Source organism: Chenopodium album, chromosome 3, assembly GCF_948465745.1.
Source record: "Chenopodium album chromosome 3, dcCheAlbu1.1, whole genome shotgun sequence".
Lineage (NCBI taxonomy): Eukaryota > Viridiplantae > Streptophyta > Magnoliopsida > Caryophyllales > Amaranthaceae > Chenopodium > Chenopodium album.
The window spans coordinates 71,853,051-71,868,677 of record NC_137836.1 but is presented as its reverse complement, the minus strand read 5'-3'; the positions used below and the strand labels follow the sequence as shown (position 1 = coordinate 71,868,677).

The window sequence follows — 15,627 nt, the reverse complement described above, 5'->3', positions numbered from 1 at the left end:
AAAAACCCCATATAATGTAAAAGAGCTAACATAATCTACACAAAGCAAATCAATTTAACTTATTTTAGATTTTTAGTACACTCAACGAGTCATATATAACTGTTGCATATGACAAGTGGTATAACGCACATTCTTTCAACTAATAAAAACAAAAAAAAAATTATTTATTTAAAGATTGATTTCCAAAGGTTCCCCTATTATAATTTTCCTTTTTGTTAGAGTATTGTGTCGCCAGCTACCGCAATTATTGTATTAAAAAAAAATAAAAAATTTGATTCATAGAGTAAAATAACTAGTGAGCCGAATTGATCACAACTACATTCATTTAAAGCGCCTACATACATTGTCCCTTAAAGAATATCAACAACCTTGACATATGTCTCTTCACTCAAGTGAAGGTTGACCAATGTCTAGTTATACAATTTTGACAAATAACTAATGTTAATTTCGAGTTACTCTTAACATGAGTCACATACTAGAAGGACAAGTTGAAATTATTTTATCCACTATGGCCTTGTTTGGAACCTTATTTTTGCTTGTAAGTGAAATTATAAGAGCCTATTTAAGTAGTGTAACTAAGCTTTATTAGTTTCTAATTTATTTTAAAAAAAAATGAGATTGTAAGATCCTATCATATGATCCAATTCAATCGATTAAATCCCGTTTCCTCTAATTGTGACAACCTTAGAAAAACACTTTTGAATAACAAAGCCCCGGGCCCTTGGTTGATCTTGTAGATAAACTTAAGTTATTTATCTAATGACACCTTTGTAAATAAATAAAAATATTTATATGTTGAGTCGTTAGCTAACTCTGGAACTTTAGAGTACTAGTTTTTGACGTTGTTTGAAGCTTTCATTTCCATTGAAGCTTCATCCTCCATGGAAGTGGAACCATTGAAGCTTCCTCCTCCATGAAAGCGTCCTCCCTATGACCCACCGCCATGTGTTCTAGCGCTTTATCGCCGAGTTAAATGAAATCCTAAGAAAATAGAGAAATAAAGGGCATGGTAAAACCCAAATGGTACGACTTTCATCCTCCTCCATTGATATTGTTCGTGAGCTCAGTGGCGGAACCAGAAATCTTATGTTAGGGGGGCCAAGATTAAATATGATTTTTTTTTTTTTTGTACCACAACATATTTTTCCATTTCTCGTTGGATATGCACCTACTTTTGAGAATTAGCTAAAACTTTATGACATTTTTTTTTTTTTTTTTTCTAGCTAGAGTAATACAGTAGTACATTCTAATGGGATTTTTCCAAGAAAAAAAAAATACTTCCTTCGTTTTTCTTTTTATTGCACCGTGAGGGATTTTACATTTGCCAATACATTACTTTAGTTATAAATATCTTCAATCATACTTTTGTAAAAATTATAAAAATTTGATATTCGAAAAGAAGATTTTGAGACGAATCTAACTAGATCTCACATGACTATATTTTTCCTAATGGATAAATCACAAATGATGGTCAAAGAGGATAAAGTGAATTGTGTAAAAGTCCTAATGGTGCAATAAAATAAAAATGGAGGAAGTAATTAGATCCCCAAAATGGAGCAAGCCCATTAGATATTAGGTGTTGTTGACTCTAGTAAAAAAAAATAATAAAATAAAATTAGAGAATAAAATAATGCAGCAACAACCTTCGAACTCAAGACCTGCGGTAAACCTTAAATTTCTCATTTGCCATGGCCTAACCCAGCCCCCGTTGATTCCGCCCCTGTGTGAGCTCGAATTTTGCGTGGTTTCTCGTTTAAAGCCCGTCCATCACCCAACCTCCATTAAAACCTTTAAGTTGACACATTAAACTTAATTGTTGTCTTGATATTATAAAGTTACCCATTTAACAATATACTAAAAGACACACCAGTAATGACACGTGTCATCTTCTGGTGTGTCCTTAGTATATTTTTTTTTTTTTAAAAAAAAAGTTTTTAAAAATTGACAAAAAATATACGCAAAATATTTACTTCCAAAATTTAGGTAAAAAAAATTGTATAATAATATATTTATAAGCTTAAATATCTAACTATATCTTTGTATAAATAAATTCCTATATTAGTGACTACTTTTTTATTTATTTTTTTTTTAATTTTTTTTATAAGAATTAGTGATTACTTTTTAATGTATAATGATTATTTATATATAGTTAAAAAAAATCATTAATATATATTTTTCAACTTAATATATATATATATATATATATATATATATATATATATATATATATATTGAAGGGATCAACTTAATATAGTTGGTAATGAAAAATTATCATATTTGAAAAAAAAAATAAAATTCATCAAGGTTCAAAATAGAAGAAAGCAATATAATATGTATTTAAAAAAGATAAAAATAAAAAAAATAATTAAGTAGCTTGATTTGAGATTAAAAAAAAAAAGATTTTAAATTGATACTCCTTGACAAAGGTTGAAAAAACGTGCATGGCACGGGATCTAACCTAGTTAAACTTAATTTTTGTCTTGATATTATAAAGTTACCCATTATTAAATATAAATATAGACGATTATACCCTTAAATCATCCGATTTTGTTTATGACCTTTTAATGAAAAAAAAATGAAATTTTGGCTTCCCACTCATGAGCATTAGAAAAAATGCCCATGAGGAAATCCTCAAATGCCCATGGCAATGGCAAAAATTCATTGCTACAGTAGTGTGGGCCATGATACCAAATCCCCAAAAAAAAATAAAAAAAAATGTAATGATAGTAATATTTTAGGAGAGAGAAAAAATAGGAGAGAGAGTGGTGTGAGTTTTTTTCTTAGTTAATGAATGTGTGAGAAGTTTTAGAAAAAAAATGCCCATGAAAAAAAAGTGGAAAAGAGGAGTGAGAAAGTGGGTAGAGAGATAATGTCATTTTTTTTATTTACCCATGAATGAGAGCGGTGTTATAAATGTGTAGATTTTGAGAGTGAAGATACCTCAAGTGGTTAGACTATTAAAATTTTCCTCCCGATTTCAGGTTATCCTAGAATCGATTTTCACCCGCCGGTTTTTCTCCTTTTGAATAGACTGGGCTGCTACAATTCTAGCCCTCTGTTGGTTCACTGCAACCACCAGCAGCTACATATCATCACTATCTCCTACCCACCTTTCTCAGCGATCGTGAATTCACTGCTAATTTCATCAGCGAATTCATGGCTAGCAAGAAAACAGCGCCACCATTGCCTTCTTCTACCATTTTTGTTTTCCCCAGATTTTCAAAGAAGAGAAAAACTTGATCAAATTTGTTTATAACGGGGATCAATATTACAAACTAGTCATAGAATTGCTTTGGTCAATTTACCTATTTAAGCAAATCGTCAGGGTAAGTTGGAGTGGTTTTGAATGCACTTTGCACACCATCTGTTCGACGTAATGCCTCAAAGAACATTTTCAAATATGATTCGCTTAAATGGGGTTTTTGTGCACAATTTTGCTGCATTGAATTCAAACCCATGTCAAAATTTGAGTCATATGTTAGTACAAACCAGGCATAAAACTAGTGGAGGAAGCAAACCCAAGAAGAAAATCTATTACAGGGTTCATGAACTCGACAAAGTCATGGACCTTCAGAAAAAGCCTGCTGTAATCCTGCAGCTTAAAGACATCATTCAATCCCAGAAAAACAAATGTATCTTTCTTAGGGACCTTGAAAAGGAAGTGGGTTTTGTGCAGAAATGGAATTGTATGGCTGCCATTGAAAAGTACCCAACAATCTTTCATGTTAGTGGTGGTGACCGTGCTCCTGTTGCAGTTCGGCTTACTGACAAAGCACAACGAGTTGCAGCAGAAGAAGATGATGCGCGAATGCTTATGGAGCCTATTCTGGTTAAGAATCTGAGGAAGTTGTTAATGTTGACTGTTGATTGTAAGGTGCCAATGGAAAAGATTGAGCTTATAGAAAATGAATTGGGTTTGCCAATGGATTACAAGATATCATTGATTCCTAAGTATCCTGAGTTCTTTTCAGTGAAAGATATTAATGGAAAGGCTTACTTGTACTTGGAAAATTGGGATTCTTCACTTGGAGTAACTGCTCGAGAGGAGAATTTGGTTCGAAAAGGGGAATTAAAAGAGGGAGGGAGAGGAAAGAAAGTTAAAATTTCGAAGGATGGCAATTATCCTGGTCCTTATGCATTTCATATATGCTATCCTGCTGGGTTTCGGCCAAATACAGGTTTCCTTGAAGAACTCGAAAGATGGCAGAAAACAGAATTTCCTTCTCCATACTTGAATGCAAGGAGGTTTGATCAGGCGGATCCTAAGGCTAGGAAAAGAGTTGTGGCAGTGCTCCATGAGCTTCTAAGCTTGACCATTGAGAAAAGGATGACATCTTTTCAAATGAGTGCCTTTCAGTCTGAGTTGCTCTTACCTGCTAGGCTAATACTTTGCTTAATCAAGCATCATGGTATTTTCTATATCACCAACAAGGGTGTACGAAGCACAGTTTTCCTTAAGGAAGCATATGATGGCTCAAATTTGATCGAAACATGTCCTATATTGAGATTTAAAGCCAAATTTGTAGCACTTAGCGGTAGGAAGGATTCAAGTTTCGCTGATAGAATTAATAACTAATATTGAGACTTTTGTTGAACATACGAAGTCTGTCTGTCTCGGTTCTCTTTTATATGCTTATGGTTCATAATGAAATTGTCTTTCTGCATTGATTTACTTTGGATATGTTTATTGTTCTTGAGGGCTAGTAACTAGAAGGAATATGTCAATAAAGTGCTTATAGTGATTATTTCACCTAAAATGTCTGGCTTGGAATTTCTTGTTAAGCTCTGAATTATTGATCTTGTGGGAAATCATAGAGTAATCTATTGCTATCTTAGCAACACGATTCTTGTGGATAGTGTGTTGGTTGACATCTATAGGAAATGTAATCTCTGCAATCAGTATCAATGTTTATTCTGCTCAAGGCTCCTAGTAGAGAAACATGTTTGACCCAAATGAACATCTTTAATTCTTGCTCTTGGCTTTTTATTTTATACTTTGTATTTGTATTTGTCACATTATCATTGTACATAATAGTTAGTGTTAGAAAGTGTAACTTGACACGTTAGAAAGTGTAATTTTACAAGTTTTTTCTAATGGTTAAGTGCTTATATGTTTAACGTGGGATTTAAATTATCATTGTAAATCGTAAATTTATGGGTAGGAATTACTTAATTTGTTTAGTTAACAAGGGAATTTGAAATCTCAATGTATTTTGATTGATCAAGATGTGCTTTCGATATTTTGTAGGAAATGTAAATTCCTATGAATTTTTACTTTCATTTTTTACTTATGTCAACAAAACAACTACTTAATACAAAGCATATCAATTTTCAATTTTTCATGAATTTTCACTCTACTTAAGTTGTCAACCAAACTAATCAAACACCACCAAAAACACTTGACTCAATCTCAAATTATAATTGAAATTACAAAATTCAATTTAGACCCAAATGAAAGAATAATTAAATTAGATAAAACTTGACTCGAAAGCTAATCACAATCCATAGCAAAGAATTAAAAAGAAAAAACGAACTTTCTAAAACTCAAATCAAATTTTCCCAATTCAAACGACCTATTCACCACTCGTCCACTCAAATTGAATACGGGTACAAGTAGTGGTACAACTGCAGCTGGTGATTATTCTGATTAAGACGTGTTAACAGTAATTCAGATGATATAATTAATACCCACAAAGTTTAATCTATAAACAAAAGCCGCCCTTTTTCATGCACGACCCATTGATTAATATGATAAGATAAGGTTTTTATTTGATTTCTTTGAACCCCAGAAGTTAAAAAAAAAATGGAGGAAAAACTATCATCATTTGCAAAATCATCAACACCTTCACCAATTCAACAACTTTCTCATCTTGCTCAACGTTGCAATGCCATTAATCTTGCTGAAGGTTTCCCTGATTTTCCTGCTCCTTCCCATATCAAAAATGCTGCTGTTTCTGCCATTAATTCTGACTTTAATCAATACAGGTTTTACATTATTTTCTCTCTCATTTGTTTATTTTTTTTCTTCTTTTATATTGGAGTATTTATTTGTATTTGTACCCACCTTCCCCAAAATGTTATTGATGGTTTGACCCATGATTTAAATTAATTTAGTTTCCTATTTATGGGTTATTCTTCGTGAATATTCTTGGGATGCTTAGTTATTGCCTTATTGTTATAGAACTAGTAAATTTAATTATTTCTATTGTACAACCGGTTGCACGATACAACTAAGATTATTTTTTTGTGTTGTTTGCTTGTATGGGCGAGGTCCAAATAAGTAGTATATGGGTAAAAAGAACGAGTTTTCCAAGGATATGTGGGTAAATTATGATCACGCCACGTGAGAATGTGACAGGGTGTAAAATTACATTCGATGTATAATAGACCCATAACTTAATTTATTTTAGTTTCCTAGGGTTATTCTTGATGGATATTCTTGGGATACTTTGTTATAAAAATTGGAAAATTAGGCAATTTCTATCAAACAACCCAATGCAAGATACAACCAAATAAGCAAATGGGTAAAAAAAAAAGTGTTCCGAGGGGACATATAAACATATTGGATAGATTATGATCATGCCACACGGGAATGTGAGAGGGTGTAAAATTACACCGGGATTATAATGTACATGCTGATGGATTGCATTTGTTAGCAGTCTTAGCACTAGAAGTAAATATGTTGTATACAGGTATGGAGTTGATATTTTGATTTCATTTGATGTGGACTAATTTTATTAAGGATCATCTCTGTTTTATCATAGAAGGGGAGTATTGAATGTGCCTAATAGGTAGTTTTGAGCTGGAATTATACTATTGGTGCTAAAAAGATGGTTGAAGTATGTGTAAAATGATTATCTGCATATGTTTTTGCTAGTTGGGACGAGGCCAGGATTAGTTTCTAGTTTGGATGTTATAAGGATTTAAATTGTGTTATTTACACAGAATTCTCTTTGCTTCCGAGCTGATTAGAATTGTTTATAAAGCAGTGTTGAGGTATAGCTTGTATGAGCAAGTTTGTTAATTAAGCTATTATAGGATTGTGATCCTTGAGATTTGATTTGGTATATGGAGTCTGAATCTGACTAGATTTGTAGACATGTGCAGGAAATATGTGATTATGTAGCAAAGAATATGAAAGACATGCACGGTATGGATATTGACCCTGCGACAGATATAGTGATTTGTTGTGGTCAAACTGAGGCGTTTGCTGCAGCAATGTTTGCCTGTAAGTTCATCTTATGCTTGGTAGAATGCAACACAGGGTAATACAATGGCTAAAAGGAAGATGTGCACACTATCTAGTAGAAATTGCATTACATTTTGTTTCACTAAATATAGGGATAGTAGGTCTAACAAGTTTTCAATGGTACTCTCTGAAAGTCTGAATGCCATGTGCAGTAATTGATCGAGGTGATGAAGTTATCGTGCTTGACCCGTCATATGAGACTTATGAATCTTGCATTAGTATGGCTGGAGGAGTCCCAGTAAGCCCTTTTTTTATGTTTTGCTTAAGGCTTAATTCAGCTCACTACTCCCGAATGATTTAATAGAAGATGGCTAATACATACTCCGTATATCATTTGCCTGAACTCTGATTTTTTGGCCAGGTATTTGTGCCCTTAGACCCTCCTTATTGGACTCTGGACCCAGAAAAACTCATGAAGGCTTGTACTTCCAAGACAAAAGCTATTGTACTGAACAGGTTTGGAATTTTTTTGCAGTTCTTTACTCTCCAATAATTAATTAGTCATGCACCCTAAATTCTTTGCTATTGAGGAGAAAATAAAGGAGCAATTTTGAATAACTTTGCTATAGGCTTTAAATGCTATTTGTCAAAAGAAGAAAAAGTTTGTTAGCTTGGTATCATCACTAGATTGTTTTGATGAGTATGATGACTATGTTTCAAATCACAACTATGTAGTATACTGAAACTGCTACATATGATGTAAATTACTGATACAAAATGACAGCCCTCATAATCCTACAGGTAAAGTGTTTGGAGTAGACGAGCTGGACATAATTGCTGAAGCTTGCCAAAAATGGGACTGCCTAGCTGTTACAGATGAAGTACGGGCAGATAATTTTCTTACTTCAATTGGCATCAAAGTTTTTTTTTTTTTTTTTTTTTTTTTTTTTTTTTTTTTGAGGTTCAGCGTACTATATGGTGTCCCATGATGTCTTTGTTTTTGCATATTAATGCTGTTTTTATGATCAATAGTTGCCATAAGACTTATGACATCTACTAGAGTACTAGGTGACAGTGAAACCCACATCTTATATTGAGATAATCTGTTTTCCAGGTGTATGAATACATAACTTATGATAATGAAAGGCACATATCCCTCGCTTCTCTTCCAGGAATGCAAGAGCGGACCATCATCACTTCTTCTTTGTCTAAAACTTATTGTGTGACAGGTGATCTCAGCTACCTTCCCATACTATGCAACCATTTTCATATTTGGCATTTCTTATCCAAGGATGGATCCTATCTTCTTAAGTGGCACTCTCGCATACAGGATTGGATCCATGTTATGAGATTTATTACTTGTAAAGTTATGGGGACAATTCTTTGCAATTAAATTTGGGAATTTTGAAAGTTATGAAATATGAAATTGAGTTTCTTTTTCCTGTTATAAAATTGTCCAGTTTCTCTTGTTAAAATTTTCTAATCTTGGTAAATTGTTTTGCCTGGTAAATAATTTTCTGGATCATCTTCTACTCTTGTAGGTTGGAGAATTGGATGGGCCATTGCCCCTGCATGTATAGCTGATGCTATTAGAAACATACATATAAGACTAACAGATTCTGCTCCAGCACCTTTCCAAGAAGCTGCCTTGGTAGCTTTGCAGAGCCCCCCAGAATATTACGAGTCACTTAGAACAGTAAGATTTATAACAGCTAATTATCTCTCCTCCTTATAGTGCAGTGCTGTGGTCTCTAAAAAAATTTATCACTACAACTTCTGTTTACTAGGACTTTGAATCCAGAAGGGACTTCATAGCAGAATTGCTCAGTGGGATTGGTTTTCAGACTGAGTTTAAGCCTCAGGGTTCATTTTTCATGTTCGCAGAGCTTCCCAAGGATTACAGTAACTGTGACGTAAGTTGTATCTTCTCAATACTTTCTATTCGCATTATTTTGGTAAAGATAAAGATTATGTCTTATAGCAAACTATTAATCAATATGGATTATGATGGAGGAGGCATTATTCATCAAGTAATCAACTATATAAATATCAAACTATTATGTGACGAGTTTTTATAGATGCATGTTATTTTGCATTTTATGATTGGATTTATATTTCGTTATCAGCATCCTGATTGTCACCATAATGCCTTTCCAAAGTTATAACAGAGATTTACAAATTGCAGAAACTGCATATCACAAATTTACAATCCCATTAAACCCCAAAAATACTGCCAATAAATCCCCAAAGTCCCCATAGCACAACCTAAGTCCCCCTGAGGGCCCCCCTGATATGCATTCTTAGCTTATCATGGCTATTAACTAGTCAACCCTTGGGAAAATTAGATGTATACATCGCCTTAACTCTTGTAATATGCAGAGGCTATTACCCTTGGACCCTGGATTAAAATGAAATGACTACCCTTAGCAGCACACACAGTTTGTTTATAGTTAGTCCATAGCAAACCAAAGCTATGTTTTGGTCATTTCAACGTGTGCTTGTTGAATTTCACTAAATTTCAGGGTCACTTTCTTGCAGATAGATTTTGTTGAAGAACTGATAAAACAGGCAGGCGTAGTTGCAGTTCCAGGATGTGGATTTTTCCATACAAAGCGTCCACCTGATGGTTATCAAAGAAGGTACATCAGATTTGCTTTCTGCAAAAGCAGTCAGACACTAATTGCTGCTCTCCGTAGGATAAGTGCACTTCTAAACTCTTCCGGTCATCTCAAGCTCTTTCACTCTGAAAATGACCCAGAGACAGTTTTGTAATCTGTTGTTCAAATTCATCAATTATGTTGTTCTTTATTAGCTACATAGAGGTATCACATTGAAATTGTATTATTTCTTGGAATCAATGCTTTTGTGTCTCACAGTTTTGCAATTATTAAACTTCAACTAATTCGGATTCAATCCAAGTCACGCCCCAAACGAAGGGGGAAGCTGTATTGCCTAACAACATTGATGTACTTCAGCCACTAATTTAGAACGTGTAGAAAATGTAGCCACATTTGTTAAAAACATTTGATGGCATCTAATGAAATTTCCTAGCCTCTTTGAATCATTTAAAAGGAAGATGATACAACACTACAATACAAGTACTATTAAGGCACCACAATGTACATTGTGGCTCCAAATGAATATATAATTTAATAATAATGAACATATAGTTAAAACATTTTCAACATATTTGCTATACATATACAATGTGAAAATTTCTGATATATTCGTTTGCATTGGCATAATAATAAAAGTATCATATTATATAAGACATAATCTCTAATCTATAAGTTCATATTATATGAACTAACATGTGTAATTTCCGAACTATAATTAAATTTATAATTCATAATTGTGAACTATTTGTTCGTTCGGAATTATAATGCGCATCATTATTATTGGTAGTCTCATATTTTGTTTTAATTTATATTTCAGTATTTGAGATAAAACAGAGTAAATGTTGTGGATTATGATTACTTCTTTTTTGTACTCCTATAAGGCTACAACCATACCATCGCAAAAAAAAAAAAAAAAAGGAAATTGTCAAAGTTCTAAACCACCACCCTAAAACTTTGATTGTTCCCAGAGAAAAGGCACAATTTATGACATCAGTTCAATTAGCCATGCAAAAAAATATGGAGAAATAATGATTTTTTTTCTTAGGAAATATTAATTTTTTTCTCTCTATGTTTTTTACCTCAAAATTGTAGGTTTTTCTTGGGTTTTTTTTTTTTTTTTTTTTTTTTTTTTTCATCCAAACATCTTGCTATGTTAGTTTGATCAAATGATCATTCTTACAACTTTTACTGCTTTACGTTATAGGCTTTCGGCTTTTTATTTAGATTATGTTATTCATTTCTTGGCATTCATTCATATGTATTAAAAGTGAATAGAACAAAAAAGAACGAATTGAATACATTTTAAAAAAAAATGGCAATGACAATATATGAAGGCAACTATTTTAGTAATGAGGATCAAAATAATCCCACACAAATGGAGGATCAACAACAGGTAGCTCAAGTTCACTCACTCTTGCGCCTTATGAAGATCTCTAATGAATTTGTCGCGATAAAAGAGTACGTGTTGTACTTGTACCTTTGTTTTGATCTTCTAGTATCCTTTGATTTTGTTTCACAGTTCAATCAATATTTCTTAATGTTGATCATTTTCTCCCTTGTTTCAGTTCAATGGAGATGTCTCCTCTGCCCGGAAATAACGTTGAGTTTCAGCATGATTATAATGTCGAATTAAGTTCACAGGTAAAGTCTATTGTATGTTGGTGACACAAACATGGGTTTATATTAATTTTGCTTCATATTGATTGAGACTTCGGTTATTATCTGTAATAACCATGTTGATAGTGTAAATTGAACTAATAATAACGTTATAATTCCAAATTGATATAATAATAATAAATGTTTGTTAATGAGATTTGAAAGGAATTAAAGGGTGGGTGAGATTTGAACTCGTGACTTTTCTGTCATGTTGGCTCTTGATATCATGTTAAATTACAACTCAACCAAAAAATTAAGCTGATGGTTGAAATCCATGGTCAGGATTGAATTATATACTCTATCACGCCCCTTACATGAGAGCCCTTTAGGCTTGAGGTGTGATGCGACATGGGCCCCTCATACCATGAGCAGAATATTCCACTTGAAAGTGGGACGAGACGGATGTGATTTGATCTCGTGACCTTTATGTCATGGACTTCAATTTTTATATACTCTATCATTAACTAAATAGCTTAATCTATTACTATTATTGTTTCATGACTTTAGGTTGATGAATTTAGCCAAGGAATGAAAGCAACTGATCTTCTAATGTCTCTTTCTTTGTCCGCGGACACTATCAAGCATAAAATCGAGGAGTTGGCTGAGAAGGCAATGGATGAAGTAACGAAAATGTTCGTAGAAGGAGATCCCTTATGGCAACATGATTTGGATAAAGGAATGGAGGTCCTTAACATGGTTGAGTATAATAGGAAATTTAACTCTAACTTAGACACCACATTGGATGAGATTATTAAAATAATCGCGGTAGATGCTCCTTTAGACCTCCCTAACTTTGATGAAATTATCGTTACTAATAACAACAATAATAAGTCATCAAAAGAAGAAGATGTTGTCGTGGAAGAACAGAACAAGTCCTTGAACAATGTTCATCATGGTAAGCGAGAAGTTAATTATGTACACATGCCTGCAATAAGTATAGTCGAAATCTTGATGGATGTGGTATGTTGATTACTTCTTAGCTTAGAGTAATTATTTTGATCTAATGAAATTTATCTTAATTAGTTAACATATGGTTTGTTTTCTTAGAGACTTTGGTCATTTGTGTTTTCTGAAATCCTCTCAAGGGCTACTGTCCTAGGAATTATATCACCGGGAACATCAGAAACCTTTGATGGAGCCCTGCAATTGGTAATTCAATTCTCTCACTTATTCTTGTGTTATCGAGTTTTTAGCTGTTTATGTGTCTCTCATTCATTAGGGGTTATGAGAGGATTGCATAGCTAACGCGGTAACCTGTTGTATAAATCTTACATACTACAGAAATCGCTTTAAAGCATTAATTTTGGTTATGGTTTGTGTAGATGTCAGCTGAGTACCATGCTCCCTCTCCTCTTCTTGTAACAAGGCAGAGTTGCTTTGCAAGATACTGCAAAGAGTTGTCCTCCAACACGTGGGCAATCGTCGACATTTCATTAGAAAGTTTGATAGACAATCCACTTATGAACTGCAAAAGAAGACCTTCTGGCTGCTTAATTCAAGGCTTACCTGATGGAAACACTCAGGCAAGATTTTATATATTGCAATGTACATAACATAACATATAATCTTGTTATTAGTCCATAAACATAAACAAAATCTTATATTGTTTTTTCGGTCCTTAAATAGGTGACTTGGATTGAGCATACAGAAGCCGAAATTGCATCAGTTCACCCATTATTCAAGTCACTAGTCAGCTCAGGAATTGTTTTTAGTGCAAAGCAATGGGTTGATACATTATCGCGACAGTGTCAGCACCTTGACATGTTAATACAATATAGTCTTAATACTCTAATTAAAGGTAATGATAATCAAATTCTAAGCTCCCCTGCACCCTCCTCTTGTTACAAAAGCCGCCTAATTTAATTAATATTATAGCTTGTACATGATGCTTATGTTAAAGCAGAGGTAAGTCCATTTCGAGTGGAGAGGTTGCTGAGGCTAGCAGAGAGGATGAGAAGAGAATTTTACGGTGCTACTAGTGCTACCGAAGGAAATGGTTACAAGCCTATATCGATTAAAGGAGGAGACGACATTTTAATCAAGACGTTTAATAGTGATGATCAAAGCCCTGGCTTATTGACTGTGACTACATCCTCCTGGTTTCCCTTCTCTGCTAAGAAAGTTTTTAGCTTCTTGGGCAATGACAAAAACCGAACCAAGGTACGTAGTTTATGAACTTATTATTGGTTATTCTTCAAGAATGTGTTAAATTCCTCCTTGTGTTTATGCATGATATATAGCATTGCATAGTTGCTTTGCCTATAATTACATACTGTTATGCTGTAGTGGGATGCGCTTGCACTCGAACGTGCTTCCGAGGAAGTATTCCATGTACACAGTGGTCAAGGTCCTGAAGACATTGTTTCCATTACCAAAATGGTGGTATGTTGACTACATTACAAGTTAATTCAGTACATTTTTTTGTAAGAAATTGTTACATATATTCCTAAGAATATATAACAGTATAACTGTTCTCTGCTCTTGGAAAATTGTAGGATGGTAAAGGGAGAATTGACACTTTTTTTCTACAAGAAAAACATGAAAGCGCGGTAGCCTCATACGTGCTCTTCTCACCCATGACTTGTGACTCCCTCACTACATTATCGAGCCATGGAGACATCGATGAAATACCTCTTTTGCCTTCTGGATTCGCGATACTTTCTAACATGGATCCTAGTCAAGCAGAGGAGGATGCAGGAAGCATAGTGACTGTTTCGTTTCAGCTTTTAGATAAATCATCAAGGGCACAAAATGTCCCTAAAAGATCTATACGTAAGTTGTATAATCTTGTAAATGGTGCACTTTCTTCTATCAGGGCTGCATTATTTGAGGCCCCTGCTAGTGCAAATCAGGCTGGTGTAGAAGGATCCTTGTTGTTAATTAAAAATCATTGAAATTCGTCGTGTTAAACTTCTTATCTATTATATTTCCTTCGTTTCACTAAAATGGTTACACTTTACTTTTTGAGATTAAGTTTGAAATCTCTAACCTTATATTGCAAACTCTTTAATACAAACAAGTGAAAATATCATCAATGGTAATCACTCGAGTTGACAATAGTTTATTAAGGCTCGTGTGGTACATATTAGTTTTTTTTTTTTTGGTAATAAGGACCTTGACTAAACCTCAATCCTTACGATTTTTTGATCTAGTATCTGCGGGTCAGGCACTTGAGAGTAGAAGGGAGGGGAAGGAATTTCCTACACGCACCTCACTTGGTAGGATTTAAAACCCCTACCTCTAGGATCTGAGCGAGATAAGAAACTTATAAAGTGAGCCAACACTTTATTAGTCTTACCTTCATATATTCTCATTTACAATGTTGTAATTATAAAATTTGATTTTAACATCCTTATTAGTAGTTATGCTCTAATTGGAATGTATCAAATCATGGATTGCAATTTTTGCATTTTAGCCTAAAATCAAATGAGTCACATCCTTTCACCCTAAAATCTCATACAAGACTCTCTTTGTATCCGTATAAATTTATTAGTTTGACTTTTACATTATTCACATACTAACTTTGACTTGACAATTATTAATACTTGTATATAAAAACCAAATGTTATTAAGTAAGTTACTCCGTAAATTAGTACAAAACTAAAGATACTATGGAGTAATGGTTAAAATTGTGCATTAACATGTGTGTTGATCAAAGTAATACACTTAAATATATACAAATGGAGTTTATATTTCAACAATTTAACCCCCAATGAAATATGCATCTACTATAACTCTAAGAAAAAAAAACATACCTAACTTCAAAGTACGTGATTTAAAATTCTACATGAACACAATAATGTACCATGAGATCCATGATTCAAATTAGACACAATGAAACCCAACCTGCTAACCTCAACTGACACCTCTTATTATCAACATCGATGAGAGTGAGGGATAACTCAAGTGGTTAGAGCTCCCCTTCCAGTTCCAAGAGATTTTGGATCGATTCTAATCACGGTGATGGGGTTTCAGGTCTAGGGTTGGTTTCAAATCAGGTTCGGGTCACCATTTTTCCAGATTCATACAGGTCGGTTAATATTTGGGTTCAGATCGGGTCGAGTGGGGTCAGCTTTTGACAACTCTATCATGACCTGCTCTAGTGGCTCTCTAAACACGGAAAAAAAAAAAACACCGATAACCCGACCCAAAACAATCTAACCA

At 33.7% G+C, this 15,627-nt stretch overlaps 3 protein-coding genes across 3 annotated transcripts; all 3 read left to right on the top strand.

Moving 5' to 3' along the window:
* Positions 1-3,023: 3,023 nt before the first annotated feature.
* Positions 3,024-4,664, top strand: LOC145616137 (protein WHAT'S THIS FACTOR 1 homolog, chloroplastic-like). The gene has a single exon (XM_081670838.1). It carries the CDS (start codon positions 3,347-3,349, stop codon positions 4,574-4,576), a length of 1,230 nt encoding a protein of 409 aa, XP_081526964.1. The 5' UTR covers positions 3,024-3,346; the 3' UTR covers positions 4,577-4,664.
* A 1,064-nt stretch (positions 4,665-5,728) lies between these two features.
* Positions 5,729-10,062, top strand: LOC145616126 (uncharacterized). The gene is made up of 9 exons (XM_081670830.1): positions 5,729-5,985; positions 7,098-7,228; positions 7,402-7,487; positions 7,611-7,705; positions 7,974-8,070; positions 8,304-8,418; positions 8,731-8,885; positions 8,977-9,102; positions 9,728-10,062. The coding sequence occupies exons 1-9, from the start codon at positions 5,804-5,806 to the stop codon at positions 9,959-9,961; spliced, it is 1,221 nt and encodes a 406-aa protein (XP_081526956.1). The 5' UTR covers positions 5,729-5,803; the 3' UTR covers positions 9,962-10,062.
* A 1,057-nt stretch (positions 10,063-11,119) lies between these two features.
* LOC145625314 (homeobox-leucine zipper protein PROTODERMAL FACTOR 2-like) lies at positions 11,120-14,537 on the top strand. Its single transcript, XM_081678372.1, has 9 exons — positions 11,120-11,265; positions 11,373-11,448; positions 11,971-12,423; positions 12,511-12,612; positions 12,786-12,986; positions 13,090-13,261; positions 13,367-13,623; positions 13,750-13,845; positions 13,959-14,537. Exons 1-9 carry the CDS (start codon positions 11,120-11,122, stop codon positions 14,355-14,357), a joined length of 1,902 nt encoding a protein of 633 aa, XP_081534498.1. The 3' UTR covers positions 14,358-14,537.
* The last annotated feature ends 1,090 nt before the right edge of the window (positions 14,538-15,627 follow it).

What these genes read in the sequence shown, in the direction of transcription:
- LOC145625314 (XM_081678372.1), top strand. Translation starts at nt 11,120, where the DNA reads ATGGCAATGACAATATATGAAGGCAACTATTTTAGTAATGAGGATCAA. An exon ending in TCGAAATCTTGATGGATGTG is followed by an intron (nt 12,424 to 12,510) that starts GTATGTTGATTA and finishes TTGTTTTCTTAG; the next exon opens with AGACTTTGGTCATTTGTGTT. An exon ending in TTTCCATTACCAAAATGGTG is followed by an intron (nt 13,846 to 13,958) that starts GTATGTTGACTA and finishes GGAAAATTGTAG; the next exon opens with GATGGTAAAGGGAGAATTGA.
- LOC145616137 (XM_081670838.1), top strand. Translation starts at nt 3,347, where the DNA reads ATGCACTTTGCACACCATCTGTTCGACGTAATGCCTCAAAGAACATTT.
- LOC145616126 (XM_081670830.1), top strand. Translation starts at nt 5,804, where the DNA reads ATGGAGGAAAAACTATCATCATTTGCAAAATCATCAACACCTTCACCA. An exon ending in AAAGCTATTGTACTGAACAG is followed by an intron (nt 7,706 to 7,973) that starts GTTTGGAATTTT and finishes ACAAAATGACAG; the next exon opens with CCCTCATAATCCTACAGGTA. An exon ending in TAAAACTTATTGTGTGACAG is followed by an intron (nt 8,419 to 8,730) that starts GTGATCTCAGCT and finishes CTACTCTTGTAG; the next exon opens with GTTGGAGAATTGGATGGGCC.